The sequence below is a fragment of the Glycine max genome, chromosome 9 (assembly GCF_000004515.6).
Source record: "Glycine max cultivar Williams 82 chromosome 9, Glycine_max_v4.0, whole genome shotgun sequence".
Lineage (NCBI taxonomy): Eukaryota > Viridiplantae > Streptophyta > Magnoliopsida > Fabales > Fabaceae > Glycine > Glycine max.
In genome coordinates, this window is record NC_038245.2 from 45,179,726 (window position 1) to 45,198,551 (window position 18,826).

The 18,826-nt window shown below is 33.5% G+C and overlaps 3 protein-coding genes across 3 annotated transcripts; all 3 read right to left on the minus strand.

Moving 5' to 3' along the window:
- Positions 1-4,035: 4,035 nt before the first annotated feature.
- Positions 4,036-4,728, minus strand: LOC100790866 (auxin-induced protein 10A5-like). Its single transcript, XM_003534309.5, has one exon. The coding sequence runs from the start codon at positions 4,662-4,664 to the stop codon at positions 4,254-4,256; it is 411 nt and encodes a 136-aa protein (XP_003534357.1). The 5' UTR covers positions 4,665-4,728; the 3' UTR covers positions 4,036-4,253.
- Positions 4,729-9,805: 5,077 nt separating this feature from the next.
- Positions 9,806-12,123, minus strand: LOC100797181 (2-(3-amino-3-carboxypropyl)histidine synthase subunit 1). The gene has a single exon (XM_003533442.5). The coding sequence runs from the start codon at positions 11,768-11,770 to the stop codon at positions 10,367-10,369; it is 1,404 nt and encodes a 467-aa protein (XP_003533490.1). The 5' UTR covers positions 11,771-12,123; the 3' UTR covers positions 9,806-10,366.
- Positions 12,124-13,072: 949 nt separating this feature from the next.
- Positions 13,073-14,758, minus strand: LOC100500400 (hypothetical protein). The gene is made up of 3 exons (NM_001349571.1): positions 14,583-14,758; positions 14,445-14,510; positions 13,073-13,378 (listed from the first exon to the last, which is right to left on the minus strand). Exons 1-3 carry the CDS (start codon positions 14,628-14,630, stop codon positions 13,331-13,333), a joined length of 162 nt encoding a protein of 53 aa, NP_001336500.1. The 5' UTR covers positions 14,631-14,758; the 3' UTR covers positions 13,073-13,330.
- Between the last annotated feature and the right edge of the window lie 4,068 nt (positions 14,759-18,826).

The following is an 18,826-nucleotide window of genomic DNA, read 5'->3' on the forward strand; positions in this document are numbered from 1 at the left end:
ACTAGAAGAGGCATCAATCACTAACTCATGCATCCATTCATAATGATAAAAAGTGAGGGAGAAAAAGCTTGGAGTGATCGATTTCATATTCAGGCAAAAAGAGAGGTAGAAAGAAAACATACATTTGCATCAAATCATGGTGAATTGAACGAGTATGATTTTAGATTTTTATTCAATTCAATGTATAATTTTCGTGTTTAATTTCGCCTACTTAGATCCTGAATATATATTTGAAAAGTCGGCATTACTTTTACTTTATTCAAATAAAAATAGAATAAAAAATCTATATCGTTATTATCGTTTTCATTTTTCTTCTTTATGTCACATACATACGATATATAACCCAATCCTTTCCGTTTGCGTACTATCGTGCATGCTCAATTATTGCAAATATGAAAATTATTTTGGATAAAAGTTACTTAGATGAGCAAGCTTACGTCAAATCATATAGTTATCCAGTGTATGAAGCTTTAAGACCACATCTTATAAAAAAAATCGCCTTCAATATTTCTTAAAATCAAGATGAAGGAAAACTTGTCTTTTGATACGGTGTTCTTTTCAAAGAGTTTTGCTATATTCTCTTAAAGAATCTTCTTAATAATCACCAATTATAGAAAACGCTGCTTTAAATTTTAATGATTTAAAATTATAATTTTAAACTAAATCAAGGGTAGATATACCTTATTTATTTAGAAAACAAATTTTTTTAAGAAAAAACGTTTGGCAAATCAAAAATAAAAATGAGTAGATGTTCAATATCTTTAAAACAATATTTATACTTACTTTATCTAATAATTAAGAAAAATATTAAAAGCATTGACTTCAATTGGGGCCATTTTATAATATCATGTCAATCAAAATTACATGTGCATTTGGTTGAGCTTAAGTTTTTTATGATATAGGCTTTTTAGGACTTTTTAAAAAAATTATTTTCTGACTTTCAAAATAAGCACTAAATTTATATATTCTTTTTAAGGTTTTGCTTTTCATTAAAAGTAGAATATAATTCTCTTTTGTTATTATTTTAATTAAAAAGGTTATTTTTTCTTAAAAAAACACAAATATTTCGAACATAGTGTAATTTCTTGATCCACGCTATCTTAAAAATATACATCTCATTCTTGAATTATTTTTAAATAAAAATACTAAGCAAAAAAAAAAACGTATGTGTCTGTAATGAAAAATAAATGTCAAATTTTTCTGCTGGAGTGAGCAGGACGGGCAATTAAAAGCCTTCCAAAGTGCAAAGCACAAGCATAGAGATTAGGTTAACATTTCCACGTTTGAAGAGACGTGATTAATCCTCCTTTCATTTTATTTGCTATTTTTCAATTCATTTAAAACCTTAAAATAATATTAATTATTATTTAAATTATATCTTTACCTTTATAATTTTATTCAACCTTTGATTATTTTATACATTCATTATAAATTAAAATATTAATTTTTATTTTATTTTATTTATTATCTTTTATTTTAAAGTCAACAAATAATAACAAACAAACAAAAATGAAAGAAGTCAACAAATAATACATTTATTTTTAATCAAATTTGTCATAGGCAATCATCCAATGCAGACAAGAAATACCTCCTAAGTCCTAACATTTAATCATCATTATCATCATAATAATAAAAGCTCCTAACATTGGATTTTTTTTTTTGAGGCAGCTCCTAAATTGGATTAACAACCATTAAAAATAGATGTAGGTTTTTTTTTTTTATCATCAAACATAGATATAGTTTTTTTTATCATAAAAAATAGATAGATGTAAGTTTCCAGTTAGGGATTACTAAATATACTTTTATCAAAAGATATTATATTTAATATTGTTGATACATTAAATGCCATAATTTTAAATTTTTAATACGAATTTTCATTTTAATCTTAATTTTTAATAACCACCATTCAAACAACGATTAACAAACTTATTTAAAATATACATGAAAATTATTTTAAAAATTAGTGACATATCCTTTCTGTTTCAAAATATTATTCATTAAATAACCTTAATTTAAAAAAGATCATCATAATAACTGTCTTAACTTGTAAATTGTCATTAAATATTATTCATTAAATAACCCTAAAATTGTCCTAAACCCTATTCTACAAATAGTTGATTATTAAATTGGACATAAAATTCTCTTAAACTCCCAATGATTTTCTTGGAAATAAAATGATTTTTTTTTTTAATTTTTTTAGTTATTATAGTGAATATTTAAATGTTTTCAATAGATGTTAACTATAAGATGATTATAGTTTATCATCAAAATAATATTTTTTTAATTAAAATAATTTAAAAATGGGAAGTCAACATTTATGTCATAATTTATACTTTTCTATAATCAATAAGATATATTCTGTTAAATATATTTTAATATTCTTATATTTTACACAAGTTAGCTTGTAAAACAAATAAACTTTCAACTTTTTTCTTTGAATATTGAGAGTGTTATCATTTTAGTCCTACAACTTAACAAAGCAAAACAAAAATAGTCCCAAAGCCAGTATTATGAAATTCGATTCCGTTATTGACCCGATGGAGATAATGGGTCAATAGTTTAATCAGTGGACCAATAATTAACTTGATTTGATCTGGTATATATATTAAAATTTTAAAATTATATATGCATCAATTATTTATAAATATATAACTAACAATATTTGATTAAGAAAAAGTTCATCCATATTCCAAAAATTAGAATAATAATTGATAATAATGAGATATTAAAACGACATCATAGAAGTGATTTTTTTTGTAAAATCAACTAAGAATAGATTGGTCTAACCGGGATCCGATAACTTAATCGGTCGGATTTGACCGGATCATTTCGAATCAATTAAGTGATCGATCCAATAATAAAATCAATTCAGTTAAGTCACCAAACTTTGATTAGACCAATCCAACCGATCCATCGAATTTCATAACACTATCCAAATCTATAATTTATTATTTAAGTTAGTCCTTCCATTAAGTATTTGTTGTTAACTTTAACCAAGTATGATATGTGGCATGTTAAAGTGCTTATATGATACACACATGAGACATCGATATAATTTATATGTGTAAGGATTCTTTTGAAGAGTTTAAAATTAATTATGAAAAATTATAAAGACTTTAATTTGATCTCTGAATTTGACACCTGTTGTCAAATTAACCACTGAATTCAGCATTATGTTGACGTACTAGTCTATAGGTTTGACAAAATTTAAAAATTGTCTCTGATTTGCATTCCACAATTCATATTAGTCTAACAATTAACTCGTGTTTGATAATTTTTGTGAAGCGTCCTAGTTGGCACCTTCGGTGCCTATGTTTGTACACACAAAAATGACTTTCATGCCTTGGTCGATAAGGACCAAGATATTGCATCTTCATATCTAGCGCATTCCAACTTTGTGTTGCTTACAACAAATTATATAATATACATGTCTTCGAGGACTCAAAATTTTTTTTCGAGCTCAAACCATTTTCCTAATTGGAACCGTGAGCCATTTTTAAAACTTACATTGAAAGTTTTCCAAATTTCATTGTGCTTCTTATCAATTATTTTCCCTAACCTCATATCTCACTAAAACCGCAAAAAGTGGAAACGCAAGATAAAATCACTTGTCGCATATAAGATGGAGAAACATCACCATGATCTATGAGGATGAGGAATATCACAATGTAACACATGACATTGTTGCAACCACTATGTTAATTCACTGTGTTGTCACTGCATGATGATGCATGCTAAATGATTTTTATTGTAAGAAACTCAGTGAAGACCCTTTTCCATGTGTGGAGGGACTTCATCATGTAATTCCAGTGTGTTTACAATATAAATTTTTTACCCTGACAATATATAATCATTAAAGATTAAACTTAATTATATTTTTTGTTTCGTTCATATTTCGCACATTTAAGGCCAATTGGGGATTGACTTTTTATCTTATAAAGTTTAACTGTAGTGTAAGAAAACTTTATCCATGCGTTATTATAAAATTAAAATAAAAAATTTAAAAGAGGACAAAAAGGAAGAACACACATCTTGTAAGTTGTAACCTTGCTCTAAAATGGAGCCAAGTAATTTGCATATTTTACAAATTACAAATACAATTAATAGACAACATTGGATCTAATCCAATTCACCCCGCTCGACTTCGCCTTCTTTTCATCATTCCCCTAATAACTAAAAAAAATCAATAATTAGGGTAAAAAATACAAGCCCAAAAAAAGTAGTTAGTGATTAACGATTATTGTATTGCATTTTCAGCAAATTGGCTCGTCACGAAGCAACGGCCACGATTCTCCTCCTACAAAGTCCACGTGGCAGCGTGTCTGAAAATCCTCGAGCGAGGAGAAACCGGGTAGGGGTACGGGTCGGGCCACCACCCGAAGAAGGTGTTCGAAGAGAGACTCGTCGCAGGGAATAGCGAGAGGACCGTGGTTGCAGAAACCGTATTCCTCTTCGGCCTTCACAAGAAGCATCTTGAAAATCGGGTGGTTCAGGTGCGTCGCGCGCACGATGAACCTCCTCCTGCTGGGCCCCACGCACACTGCCACGTGTCCCGCCGGAACGTCCACCGCCACCTTCCTCCGCCACCGGAGAAGCATTTGCCGCACGCGCACAATGCGCCGGATTTTGCTGCTGCTGCTGCTTCCCGTCGACGCCGACGACATTATCAAAAGACTCAACTCAATAGAGTGGGTTCGGTTTTTTTTTATATTCTCAAAGTGTGAAACGGTGGAAGAAGAGAAGGGGCGCGTGGGGGTATATATTGTTCGGGGGAATGGGAAATGCCACTGGAGTTTGAGATAATTACGAGATTGTGCCTGTTGCCTCAATCGTAGTCAAGCCCATGTGGAACCGAGTGGAATGTGGGCTTTGCCTTATAGGCTTATAGCCCACTAGGCTGCTTCTTTCTTTCTTTCTGATCGTGCATTACAATTTTCCTATGCATTGTACTAGACCTCCTTTTAGAAAGCTAAAAATAAAATCTCCACTTTTTATCCTTAACAGCTGGTTTCTCTGTTCTCATCAACTTTTTATTTATTTCCATTTTCATGCAAATCACAGCTATCTTTTGCAATAAATAATTTCACTCAAACTTATGACAATAAAGTTTTTCTTCTGAATATTTAATACAAATGTATATTTAAACTCCCAAATTTGATTAAAACAACTCTTGCCAATTGATACACTGTTTTGTTTGTTGGTGATATTTTGATACAGTTTTTAATTGTCTTGTTTTAGTAGGGTTCGAATCGAATCACTGTGTTAAAGTGAACGAAAAGTGGTAATGTGAATTATAATGAATGTGATGAGATGATTCGGAAACGAGAGATTTTATTTTATCCGTGATGAGATGATTCAGAAGACAATGCACCTGTTGTCAACAATCAACCAACATATAATTCATGGGACTTTGGATCCATCTATAGTGCAGCAATTGTAAGAAGTGGGAGTTGAATTAATGTTTAAGAGACCAGGCCACGATACAAGTTTGACTCACATCTTGATATCTACAATTCTACATCACCGAATGTTAATAAAATAATTGAAAACTAGTATAATTTAGTTATCATTAGAAACTAGAAAGACAAGGAAGTGGCTCTTACTAAATTCATATGTTGTTTTTTAATAAAAAGAAAGAAATCGTAGAAACGGAGATGTTGTGAATCAAAACAATTTTTTTATTTTCAAGTTGGAATATGAATTAAACTAGAACAATTAAGGCGTAACTTTGTTTTTAGGTTATGTTACTAAACAGGCTCACGTTACATGTGCTTGCCTCAATTAATTATTATGTTTCCCCATATCTAACATCGAGATTATGGGAAACTCAAAACCTGATCTTTGTCTTTGAACTGCATTAGATCCCAACTACATACCCCTGTTGCAAATTTGTACTGTAGCTTTCGTTATCTTGCAAATTACATATATTTTGCACATACTGTTGTAAATTAATTACTACTAATCAAGGGCACGGAAATGGGAGTGCATGCGAATCGTTATGATTAGATGAATAATGAGAAAAATACATAGCGCCGTTGGCTTCGGTGGACATCGACCAACATGAAAAATCATTTTGCTTGGAATTGATTAGTAATTACAGAAATTGTTTGCTTTTAGAAACCATGATTTGATTCCATAATGAGATAATAGGAGGGAACTTTGGTGTAATATAGGTCATGTTCCCAACTAACAAAGTATTATAAACTACTCATAAAAACGAAAGAAGAATGGTAGCGAGCAAAAGAAGACATAAAATACGGAGGTGATGAGATTCGGTGATAACACTCAGGTCAAATCAAATTAAAAGTTTGTGTTGTTTATTAGTAAAATATACAAAAGATTGTGAAGAAACAGACAAACATGGAGGGACAAAATCAACTGCATTTCATTTTGTAATGTTTGATTTTCTTAATCCCATGATTTTATTGTCCCCAGAATCATTTTAACACAGTAATCCTGATTAGAATACAGGCATAACTGATGATTTTCAAATATATGCCGGCCCCCGCATCGATCAACAATAAACAGTGGAGAGAGAACGTGAACCGTTTTGCATTTTATTTTCAAGCATCACAAATATAATGTGATAGGATCCAAATTCCTATTAAATTTCTGTCCTTTTCCTTGTACATATTAGGAGTTAAATTTGGCAATGTCACTCCATTTTACTCAAAGTAAACCAATTTAGGCCTCGTTACGGATGATGGTGAGTTTTTTATTTTTTATTTTAAAATGTTTTCAAAATGAAAACGATAAAAATGAGACTGAGTTAGTTTTTTTTTTGTTTTCAAAATAGTTTTTACTCTATTTCAAAAACAATAAAAATGGGTTTATTAATTTATGTTTCCGTTTTTACCTGACCCTCATGCATTCCCTTCATTTCACGATGCTTCCTTCACGCCATTGTTGGTCTCTCTCTATTGTTTGATCCTTGTCACTCGACGATCGCCGCCATTGGTCGTTCGATGTTCTCCCTCTCGTACAATGCACTCTCTCTCTCTCTCTCACATGTCGCCATTGGCCGTTCGCCACCACCATCTCCTCTTCATCTCTCTCCCAAGATCTAGATATACTTTGACGTTGATCCTCCCCCAAGATCGTCGCATGTCCCTGTCACATGTTTGTGTTCTGTGTTTTGGGGTTCTGCATTTTGAGGGTTTGGATCCGGATTTTTTGTGATTAGTTCTAATTTCTGACATTGAGTTTTGGAGTTAGCGATTCAACTCTTCCCTAAATTATAGATTGAAGGTGATGGTTAATAACTTCAAAACAGTTAAATGCTCATCTTGTTGAAACAAATTTCGAAACTAAAGAGGTGAGTGTATTTAGTTGTGCCATTTAATCTATAAAATTGGATTAAAAGTGATGGTTGTTGTTTGTGTGGAGTTGAAGATGATGTTGAATTGGGAGGCAAGTAGATGCAAGGAGAGTTGTTGGATTGGCATCATGCTTCACATGAGATGTGATACGGATTGGAGCCCGAAGGAGTTGATGAGAAAGATAACTATTTAGTCAAAGTTGAAATTTTTTTAAAACTGAAAATTCAAATCTAAAATTGGGTTTAGTTTATTAAAATTTCAAAACTACAAACTAAAAACCACCCCAAGGGTTGAAGTTTGTGTGTTGTTCTCTACATTGAGCAATGGAAACTACTATTCCCACTACCAATAGTATTAATGACAATGCCAAGACATCTAAAAAGACCTTGCTACCCTCCTCCATTTCCTAGACCACCATCCCTTTCTCTTATTCCTCACCATCCTCTCTCCTTACACCCCACCGTCAAGATCTGCATCACACCATGTTTTGTCGTTAGGATCTGAGAAACACTGCGCCACATCAGCCACCAACGCAAACATCCAGATCCATGCACCTCACCCAACCCCTCATCGATCCACATGTACACCACCCTCAATTTTTTTTTGGATTTTGTTGTTGTTGTCAATGGGTTTGGGATGATAAGTTTGGGATGTTGATCGTGGAGGTAAATATGTGTTGTTGCTGGTATTGAGGATGTTGAGCCAATAATAGAAATATGATTATATTGTACAATGTGCAACAGAGTCATGTTTCCGTTGGAAGGATAATTTTGAAAAAAGTGCAGAAAGCTACCCAAGTGGGAAGTGCCAATAGTAGTTCCCTTGAGCAATTCTGTCACCAAAAACAAACATGGGCTTCTACTAACGAGAAAAATAAATCATGGGCTACGCTGACCAAAGCATGTGCTTCTCAGCACTAATGCTTTTGGATATACCCATCAAGCATGTGAAATCCATTGAATATTTCACGAGGAAATAGGACCACTTTTTAAACTTTGGAGGACGTTCTTCCTCATGATTTGCTTGAATTCAGTCTTAATACATTCAAGCCTTAAAAATGATGAGATCATTAACTTTCATTCATTCGAACAACGCAATTCATGAAACGAAATATTTGTTGCAATGATGTGGAGATTGTGAAGAAATTTCACTATGATTCGGTGGTTATTCAGCGTAAACTTATTTGAAGAAACCACAAATTCCTATTTAGAGTAGTGCATAAAAACACAACACTAATCAATTTTAACCTTTTAAACCTCAATAATATTTGACAAACCAGTGTATTTCGGTTGTATTTAGCTCACAAGTGTGGAGAAAGAAAGCTGTAGACAAAACAACGTAATGTGGCGGTGTTATCATCCTTAAATACAGGTGGAACGTTTCACATTGGACAGCAAGAATTTAACGCTCAACAATAACAACGTAAGAACTCTTAAATCTCGAGCTTGAACACAAGGGCAGGTTTGGCGTGATATGTAGATGAAGTATTTTACTATTTCAACAGTATAAATTATAGAAACCATGCCATTTTTATGCTAGTCTTGCTATTATTAAAATAAAATTTGAATAGATTTTTTGTGGTACATGTTTTATTGTAACACCAAGCATGGCATACTTTGTTGTGTAATATATCCAAAAAAAATTTACCAATTAGGAAATTAGATTATCACTTTTATCTGATTTTTCATTAACACTTTATTTGAATAAGAAAATATTACCTAAAAGAGAAATAAAGTAGAAAGAAAACAATAAAAGAGTAGTAGAAATAAATTTTTAAAGTAATCACATTGTTTTAAATGATGAAAGTAGTACCAAACCACGGCATTATAACATTACACTTGGCACAACACAACAATACAGGACATTGAATTAATCAGAGATTACAAAGTTTTTGTCAATTGCAGAATAAAAAGATTCTTAAGCTCCACCATAAAATTTCTGGGGAAAACAACACATGCAGAACAAAATCCAAAGTTCCAAATGAAAAATAAGTTTTCGATATTAAAAAAAATCTTTTTTGTTGTTGTGTTCTTCTGCAGTAGCAAACCATAATGTAACTTGAAAGTACTTAACCATTTATTCAGAAGTAAGAAAACATAGTAAAATGTCATTATCAAGAAATATTCAGAGCGGGACATACTCTAATTAATCGTCATTCTTTTTCAGGTAATTCATCAAACAGTACAAAGACATCTCCCATTAATTAAAAACATAAAGTCATAGAGCATGAAATAATTACTAGTGTGTTCAAATTTTCGGAAGTAGATAAAATCATGACTAGAAGTACTAAAGAAGAGAAATATGGCACATGAAAGCTACGCCACCAAAAAATGAAAATGAGTTGTAGAAGGATGAGAAGGCAAGTGCTTTGCTGCTTTGATTGCATACTCAATGAGAGAGAAACAAACAAAGTGGAAACGAGTGCCTGCTGTAATTTGTGAGCTATTCTTAAGATTGGCAAGAACCTAACAAGAGACTCGGTCACATTTAGGTATAACAGAGCCTATTATTATTAATTTTAAAAGATACACGTCATACAAAAGAACTTGTTTCTCTCTGATTCCTAAATTCCAACACTCACATTAACATACAACATTCCATGCAAGAGTAGTGGTTACCGAGGTGTCACCAAAGAAGGCACAAACCAATTAATCACCAAAAAAGCTTGGTGGCTACGTCAACCAAATTGAAACAGAAACTGAGCTTATCACATTCCATCTTCTTCACTCTCATATCAGACCAAAGAAAATAACAGTTCAGCATGTTTTCTTCTCCCCCAAACATTCATCCTACAAAATTTATCCTAAATAAGACAAAACTAAAAACAAAAGAAAACAATAGACTATAGACTCTATCCTTCCAGAGCAAAAAATCGTTAGTTATGACCAAGGTTTTATTAATTGTAATTGCAGTAGCAGTCCAATTGCAATCGCGAGAAATCACAGACAAATATAGCCACGACACAAATCTTAACGCTGAGGCTGATGTCACGATCCATCCTATCTGTCTTTTTAAAACCTTGGACTTGTAACTGATAAGCAGCAAATCTAAGGCTGTTGGGAAATGGCAGTAGTATCAGCAACAGACGACACAACGAAAACTCTCCTGGCAGGAGGACGAGTAGACTTTATCACATAAGATGAATTCCACTCCCCACCATCTTGAGCATAGTAATCCATGGGATAATCTCCACCAAAATCTTCTCCTCCTCCCTTTGCATCCCCACAACAAGAGCCACTCTTATTGCAACAAACCACCTCATTATTCTTCTCCCACCACCCAGGTATCACTCCCAGCGCAATATCGGCCTCAAAAGGAGTAAGCACCGGTTTCACAAAAGCCTCCCCCCAGTCGATGGACAACCTAGGACACGCAATCTGAATCCAAGCATCGATAGAATCCTCAAAGAGAGCAATCCTGGCAGGACTCATCTCCGACATCAAAACCACAGTATAATCAAAGCCTCTATCCCTCATCATCTTCTCCAACCTCTCCAAAATCCTTGGATTCCCTTGCCTCCCCAGCGTCCCCAAAACCAGACCCCAACTCCGAGCCTCCTCCCTGGCTTTAAAAATCGCATTTTTCCTGGACCTCTTCATACCCAAATGATCATATTCCTCCAGAAACAACTTCCCCATGTAAGGGTCATACCTGAATGCCCTAATCCCCGGATTCGCAATCATGAACGCCTCCAAGTGAAACCTTCCATCCGCCACAAAAACCAAAACACTACTCTCACCATCATCACCGAGCAATTTCGACGATACCTTGGGCGCAGTGCAACCCAGAACCTCGCCTGCGGAGAGCGGCTTGGACTGAGGAATCAAAACCCTAAACCCTAGTTCCTCCAATTGGGGCTTGGCGGTGCGAATTGCGGAGGCGAATTGAATGGTTCCGGCGATGACGAGCGTTTTGGCTTTGTGGAGGTTTAAGATGAGGGTATCGACGAAGTGGGGGACGTCGATTTTGATGTCGACGAAGATGTAGAGGCAGGGGATTGTGGTGGAGTCGATGGGGACGAGGCAGCTGTGGCCGTAGTGGATGAGAAGGTCGGCGCCGAGGGCGGAGGCAGCGAGGTCGTCGACGCAGCAAGCGCCGTAGGTAACGTCGCCGAGGACGTAGCAGTGGGTGACGGCGGCGAAGGAGGTGAGGATGTCGGAGAGGGGGAGCGAGTACATGAGGAGGCCCTCAGGGAACTGGAGTGCCACGCGCTTTGCTCCGCTGGAGAGTACACGCCAAACGCACTTGTGGACCTCGAAGTTGTAGTTCGAAGGGAGCACGGAGATTGCGGCGTTCAGAACAGGATCGTTAAGGATTGACTCCGGGATTTGGTTTTTCACGAAACGCTTTGGCTTTGGCTTTGGCCTATTGTTGTTGTTGTTGTCGTCGTTGTCGGGTTGTTTATGAGGGGGAAGGACCAGAACGTTCTCTGCTTCAGCTGGCTTCTCCATAGCAAACCCTTTTCTCTTCTCTTCTATGCTACTGACTTCCTTTCAACCGCCGCTGTTGTTGGGTTTATGAGGGGGAACAACACTTGCTTCCTGTCTAACTTGTTGGAAATCCTCTGTCATCGTGTTGAATTCTCATGCATAACATATTTAATATCTCTTGAAAGAGAAATTTGATTTATTTTTATTTTAAAAAGCAAAATTAGGTTATTTAGTTTGGATTTTTTTTAAATAGATCAAAGTAAATTAATAGATTTTTTTTATCCAATCCATTTATTTTGTCACCATTAATTATAGGGTGCTCTTCTCCCTAACCAACACTAATGCTGTTTGTACAGGCAAGCTATGCTGTTTGTACTAATGCTTTTGGAAATGCTCATCAAGCACATTAAATCCATTGTACTAATGCTGTTTGAATATGCTCAGGCAAGCGATACAACATTTTTATGGCTTTGTTTGGAGGAGTCCTTCCTCGTGCTTTTCATGAATGAATTAGTTGCAAAAATGTGGAGGTTGTGAAGAGATTTTTAAAAATTCGCTTGTTATTCAGCTGAACTTTATTTGAGGAAACTGCAAATTCCCATTCGAGTAGCGCATAGAAGCACAACACTGATCAGTTTTAACTTTTAAACATAGTATTTGGCAAGCTAGTACTATTGTCCACAAACAAATGTGGAGAAAGCTAACGACTATACAACACAGGTGAAAGTGAAACATTTTATACTGAACAGCTACAATTGAACGGTCAACAATACCAAATCAACATAGACTTGAAACTCGAGTTTAAAGGTCAAATTTGGGGTGATATGTAGATGAAATATCTCACTCTTTGAACCATATAAATTATGGAAACCAAACATGACGTAATTTGTTGTGTAATATATTCTTAAAACCTGAATTGGTACAAAACAGGAAATGGAAATGAAAGAAAAAGGGAGAAAAAGAATAGAGAGAACGAACACAACCAAACACAATTCAGGTTTTGTGATTTGTTCGAACTGGCGGGACTTCATTATCCCCTCCTTCCTCTCATTTCTAACTCTCTAGAACCCTTGCGTCAGTTACAGTCATGAGTTCTGCAACTCATTCCTTTATATATATGCGACTCTATATGGAACTAAGAGAGATGCTAAGGATGAGGAAACCCTTGGGAATTGATTTTATATTTGGTGGGTCCAACATAACTATTTCCATCTCCCTTCCTATTTCAGCTCTAACCAAACACATGAAATGCATCATGTACTCCTTTCAATTTAAGAATAAAATGGAAATTTCATAATTCATAATTCATAATTAAGAAGCAAATGTTGCAACCAAGACATAGCAGGCAATTTGATATATAAACATGGAACTCAAAAGAAGACATGGTATTCATTATTTAAACAAGGCAAAATCTTGAACATTTTCAGCGCACTAAACTCGATGCTCCAAGATTATCCAAAGCTTAAACCAGAGAAGAAAAAAAAAATGGGAGAAAACATGATACAGTTCCTTGTAATGAATTATTTCAGTATTCTACTCCATCAATGGACAGATAATAACACCGGGGATCTCTCATTGCTTTCAATGATGAGCCTTCTCCTGAGCTTTTTGATGAGATTTGGCTTTTGCCTGAAAGTAAAACAAACATGATAAGAGAATTAAAAACCAATGCTTACACAGCAAAAAGCAACGAAATTCTACAAAGTGCACTACAACATTAAGATATGTAGAAGCAAGGTAAAGCATCCCAAATTTCCTACATAATCAAGAAATAACAAACAAATGTTAAAATGGGAGCCATTCGGCACTATCAGACTATGAAACCAACGCATTAAAAACATAACACATGGCACATTGGCACAGCACAACAATGCATGCCATTTAATTAAACAGAGATTACAAAATTATGTATAACAAAATTCAGAACAGATTTAAACCATCAAAGCTTTAGTATATAGCACACGTTATATAAGCATTTTTTTTTCCCAACATCAGGGGACTATTTAACACTCATTTTAAAGTCGTTATGAAAATATCGGTAAACCACTCAACAACAAATTGACCTGGCAAAAGGGCTTCTAATCTATGAAGCACGGACACCCCAGCCCTTTGCTGTGTCTGGGTGTTCGACACGCACCCGCACCCGACACCGACACCCGGTACGACAGGTGTCCATGTGTCCGGCGTCCGTGTCGTGTCCGGCGTCCGTGCTTCATAGCTTCTAATTCAAGCTAAGGCTGTAGATATAGCCTAAAAGTAGAATCAGTCACGAAAGGATCGGCAAGCTGAGGCTTTGATTAACCAATCCAACTACAATAAATTTGTGTTCATCAGTCAAAGAATCAAAATCCGTAAAACATAATCCACACTACGTTGACGGAGTGAGAACCCGAATGAAAAGAAGGTTATCAATCTAGTTGTAGGATAGGTAGCGAAACCCCCCAAGAAAAGAAAGCAGTGCTAAAATCATTTCGACAATCAAAATTGAGCACCATTGCACCTAAAAACTGATTCACCCAACTCAACATGAATGTAGTGATAATTAAGGCGTGAACAGCAGCAATTCAGATCAACATTGATTTATTAATATTTTCTATAAAAAAAAACCCATCTAGATCGTTAAATTACAAGTCAGAAAAGGGAGTCAAAGATCGTATGAATAAATAAAAAAAGAGGGATTGGTTATATACAGTACCTTGAGGTACTTGAGCTTAATGGTTCCATAAACAAGGCCAAAGGAGAAAGCGGAAGCTCGAGCGACCTGTGAATGAATGGTGTGAGTACCTCGAGAAAAAAGAAAGAAAGAAACGAGAAAGGGTAATTGGGAGCGTACCAAAGCGAGGGTGCTGGTACCAGAATAAGGTCCCGGTGGTGGTGCCATTACGAGCGAGAGTAGTTGTCGGCGCAGGAAGAGAGGAAGGGAGGAAAAAATGGACGAACAAAACGGTGTGCTTCACAATTGTCGATTATCGAACCCTAGCCAGCAAGGTGGGACCGCAGTGAGAGGGTGACTCGCTAACTGCATGCACTCTGTAGTTTAATAGATTGATACTGAAGCCCAATAGGCCCACAAACACTGTCATTTGGATACAGGATTGAGATTTGTTCCCTAGAAGAAAAATTTTATTATCAAAGAAATTTAAACCCAAAAAGAATCCCAGTAATTTTATTATCTTCATCAGAAGTAATCATGTTCGAGTGGAACAGGACTTTTATGGACAACAAAAAATATTTTTCAAATATTTAATACAATTACATATTCAGAATTCTAACTTGAAAACCTGTAATTAAACTGAAACAATCAAATGTTAGTTGATCCGCGAGTTTTGTAGTTAGTTTTAAGGAAATAATAATGGCATACATTAATCTCTAATTGTATATGCAGGATACTTTGCAGGCTTTGAGTGACCGAACTAATCATGAGTTTAAATTTTTATTTTTATCTTGACAAAATCATAAGAGTTTAAATATGCATATATTGTTACAACTTATAATAAAGATTTATGCCTTCTTAATTAATTCAAAATTATTACAGTTGTGATGGTATTTATTAATTAATTATTATAAATGTTAGGAAATTTGTTACATATCTGTCAAGAAAAAAACATATTGCATGTTTACATATAAGGCCTTGAAAGCGTAAAGCCCAAAACTCTAGACCAATAACCAGGTCGATTGGCCCTTAATAATGACATGCCTGCCATATAAGGTTGTTAGAGTCTTTGTTTTTCAGTTTGAAATTTTCATATAGGTAAAAGTAGGTTTATTGAACTTTTATTTAAATAAATCACGATGTAGGGGCTTTTCTAACTTAAATAAAAGCTCATACTTCATCATGTTTACCTATTTTGCATTCTCAAAGCTCAAAAGTGCTTATTCATTATTTTAGTTTGTGGGTCCAGTCTACAACCTTATCCAACTTGAAAACGAGTTTCAATTTCACAATTCTGTATCTCTTCCAATCCGCTTTGTTGATTCCTTTCCCTCTTGTCTCACGATATGTACAAGGAGAAAGTTGACGTAGATTGTATTATGGAGTTCAGCGTTTAAATATATTTTAAAGGCCAATATTTTCCTTGCATTGATTTGGCTTATCCTTTTGCTTTGTCATTGCAGACAGCATTGTTGATTTCGCCGAAAGCTACAAAGTATATAATTGTTGTTAATACAACATTCTGCATTGATAAAAATATATTTAAAGGAAAAGGAAAAGAAAAAGAACAATTTAGGATAAGTAATGATCATGGGTGTGGGTGTGGGTGTGGTATTATACTATATTTTTTCTTGTCTAGACGCGGTTGCGCTCCACCTTCTGCGTTATCTTGGCGAGTGGCCACATTTAGGGACAAAATCCATTTTTTTTTCCCGTATGAGCAATTATAGGGCAATAAGAAACTATTTGAAGCAAAAACAAAAATCTTCGCCAGCTTGAAATTATTCAATCTTCATCTAATCCCAGTGTCTCTCAATTATAGTATTTTATTTTTTCGGATTAATTCTTTTGTTTCTTGGTATCGTAATTAAAGGGATAACTAGCTATTCAGTTACAATTCTTTCATAAGCCAAAAAAAACTATTCGTGTCTTCACTTGCTCTTATCTGTGACCGAAGAGCGAAGAGGAAGGTATCAGATTTACATAAGAATAAATTATAGTGTTACTTGACGCAACGGAATCTCAAGTCTTATCTCTCGTAAGTTGGAAATAAATATTAAAAAAACATGGAGAGGGAGAGAGAAAGAGAAGTGGCCCAAAGTGATCCAAAATCAATTTCAATAAATTCTCAACTCAAGCAAAAAAGATGTTCAGTTCACACTCAACTTAGCCAAGAAAAGTGTTAGCGACCCCCTAAAGCGAGAACTTTGATACAAATTACAAAATTATTAGTCACTTTCATCAACAAGGAGATTCCAAACATTGACATTGTTTTTTTATTCAAAGTATCAGTGCTGGCATGTTTGGTTTCTTATATGAAATTTGGTTATTTTTTCACATTTATTAAGTACTTGTCTGATATAGGACATAGAAAATTAAGTCAATAGGGAAGTTCTTCTTTATAATTTCACCTTTTTTTTTAATTGACGTGAAAATATAAAATATGTGATACAAATGAGAATTCAAACACGCTATAAAAACATAATAGTTATAATTTCTATATTCTAAATGTAATTTCTTAATTACCCTTTTCAACGACTTTGCAAACATACATTAAGAGGAGTTTCATATATTAGCCTTTAAGATTTACAGCTACGGAGCCATAAAACTGAGATTCATGCAGTATTGTTTTAATTATACAATTATTTTAATTTAAAATAAGAATAATTATCTTCTCTTTTCATAATATTTTTTTTTCTTTCTTTCAATTTTACACATATGCAAACAAATGAAAATAAATTATTCTATATCATTTTTTTCTAATTCTATCAATCCAAACAACAAAAATTTTACCAAAAACTCACTTCAATTAATATTCCTCTTTATAATTATTTTCTCTCAATTTCACTTTCTATTCAAACAAAATGTTAGTATGAGATAGAAGAAAAGATGAAAAAAAAGAAATTAGAAGATATGGGAATAAATAATATATGTGAATATTATTAATTTCTGTAGATTAGATAAAGCCCAATTTATTCAATGATCTATATATATTCAAAATTAAACACTAGATTAACTCAAAATTAAAAGTGTTGGTTGAGTTGAACATTAAGAACAGGAGCTAGAGCCTTAATATATACTTATGAGCAATGAATCATACATGGTCAAAGTGAAAAGTTTGTTGCTACATCAAAATATAATATTATTATTACTCATGAGTGGTGGCCTTGGGTTTTGTAGGGAAGAATTCAATTCATCTTAAACTCATTAAAATATCTCGAACGTCACTATAATAAGTAAATACTATATTTTAAGGAAATAATCATCCTTAATCTTATTCTCTCTCTCCCTCACACACACGTAGCAACCCTCCCCACTATCCAGTTCTCATTCACCAAGTCTCTATCCTTCCCTTTAAAAAAGTTGTCAAGCTTGTCCACGTCTAGGCAACATTTTGTCCCCGTTCATATCCAGTGACCACCACATCGATCAAAACTCAAAAGCTTGCCTGCACCATATGTTGTAAGGCTTGTGTATGTTAATCACCGCATCGAATATCGCATTCTTCATACCAAAGCTCGCAGTGCCTAACAAATACCACATTGCAATTCAACGATATTCCCACTGTCTTAGATATGATATTTGTTTCTTCCCTCTTCAACTGATCGATGCATATGGCTTCAGGAATTAGGATTAGGAAGATTTGAATAACTTAGTATATATAGTCTTTGTGTACCAATTTATATCTAGGTTCATTGTCTGCATTTCAACTAAATAAATCATGAGATTAATTAATGATTTTTTAATAAAAAGTATAAAATTTAACTAATTAAAGGAAACGACTAACATCATTTTAATCATAATTATAAAATATAATAAATATTTAATTTTGATTTCGGTTCAGTTTGATAACTTTTGAATGGTTCAGTTTTTCTTTTTTTTTTCTTTTTATAAAAGATTTAGGCTTCTAGAGATAACAAATACGTCAGCAAACGAGTTATAGATCAAATTGATTGGTCAATTTTTAGAACTATTAAATATATTTTTTACAGTCTATTAAATAAGTATACTTGAATACAAATATTAAAGTAAAAATTATATATATAGTATTAAATATTAATTACTTCTTAATATAATATAATATAATACAATATATTAAGCAAAGAAAAAGAAAATATTCCTTTATATATATATATATATATATATATATATATATATATATATTATTTTTTTTACACTCCTATATTCAATCAAATTTAGCACGTGTATTATACAGAATGAGTAATTATTCTTACAATTAAAATTTATAATAAAATATTTTAAATTTATAAATTATAATAAATAAATAGTATATAAATTATATTTTAGATATATGATAGTAATATGCTGTGATATACTGTTATTTTTAATTTTGATAATTTCTTTAAAAATATATTTAAATTTAAGTTAGATCTAAAAATATTAAAAATAATAAATTAAAAGAG

What these genes read in the sequence shown, in the direction of transcription:
- LOC100790866 (XM_003534309.5), bottom strand. Translation starts at nt 4,664, where the DNA reads ATGTCGTCGGCGTCGACGGGAAGCAGCAGCAGCAGCAAAATCCGGCGC.
- LOC100797181 (XM_003533442.5), bottom strand. Translation starts at nt 11,770, where the DNA reads ATGGAGAAGCCAGCTGAAGCAGAGAACGTTCTGGTCCTTCCCCCTCAT.
- LOC100500400 (NM_001349571.1), bottom strand. Translation starts at nt 14,630, where the DNA reads ATGGCACCACCACCGGGACCTTATTCTGGTACCAGCACCCTCGCTTTG. An exon ending in GTACCAGCACCCTCGCTTTG is followed by an intron (nt 14,511 to 14,582) that starts GTACGCTCCCAA and finishes ATTCATTCACAG; the next exon opens with GTCGCTCGAGCTTCCGCTTT. An exon ending in TTAAGCTCAAGTACCTCAAG is followed by an intron (nt 13,379 to 14,444) that starts GTACTGTATATA and finishes TTTTACTTTCAG; the next exon opens with GCAAAAGCCAAATCTCATCA.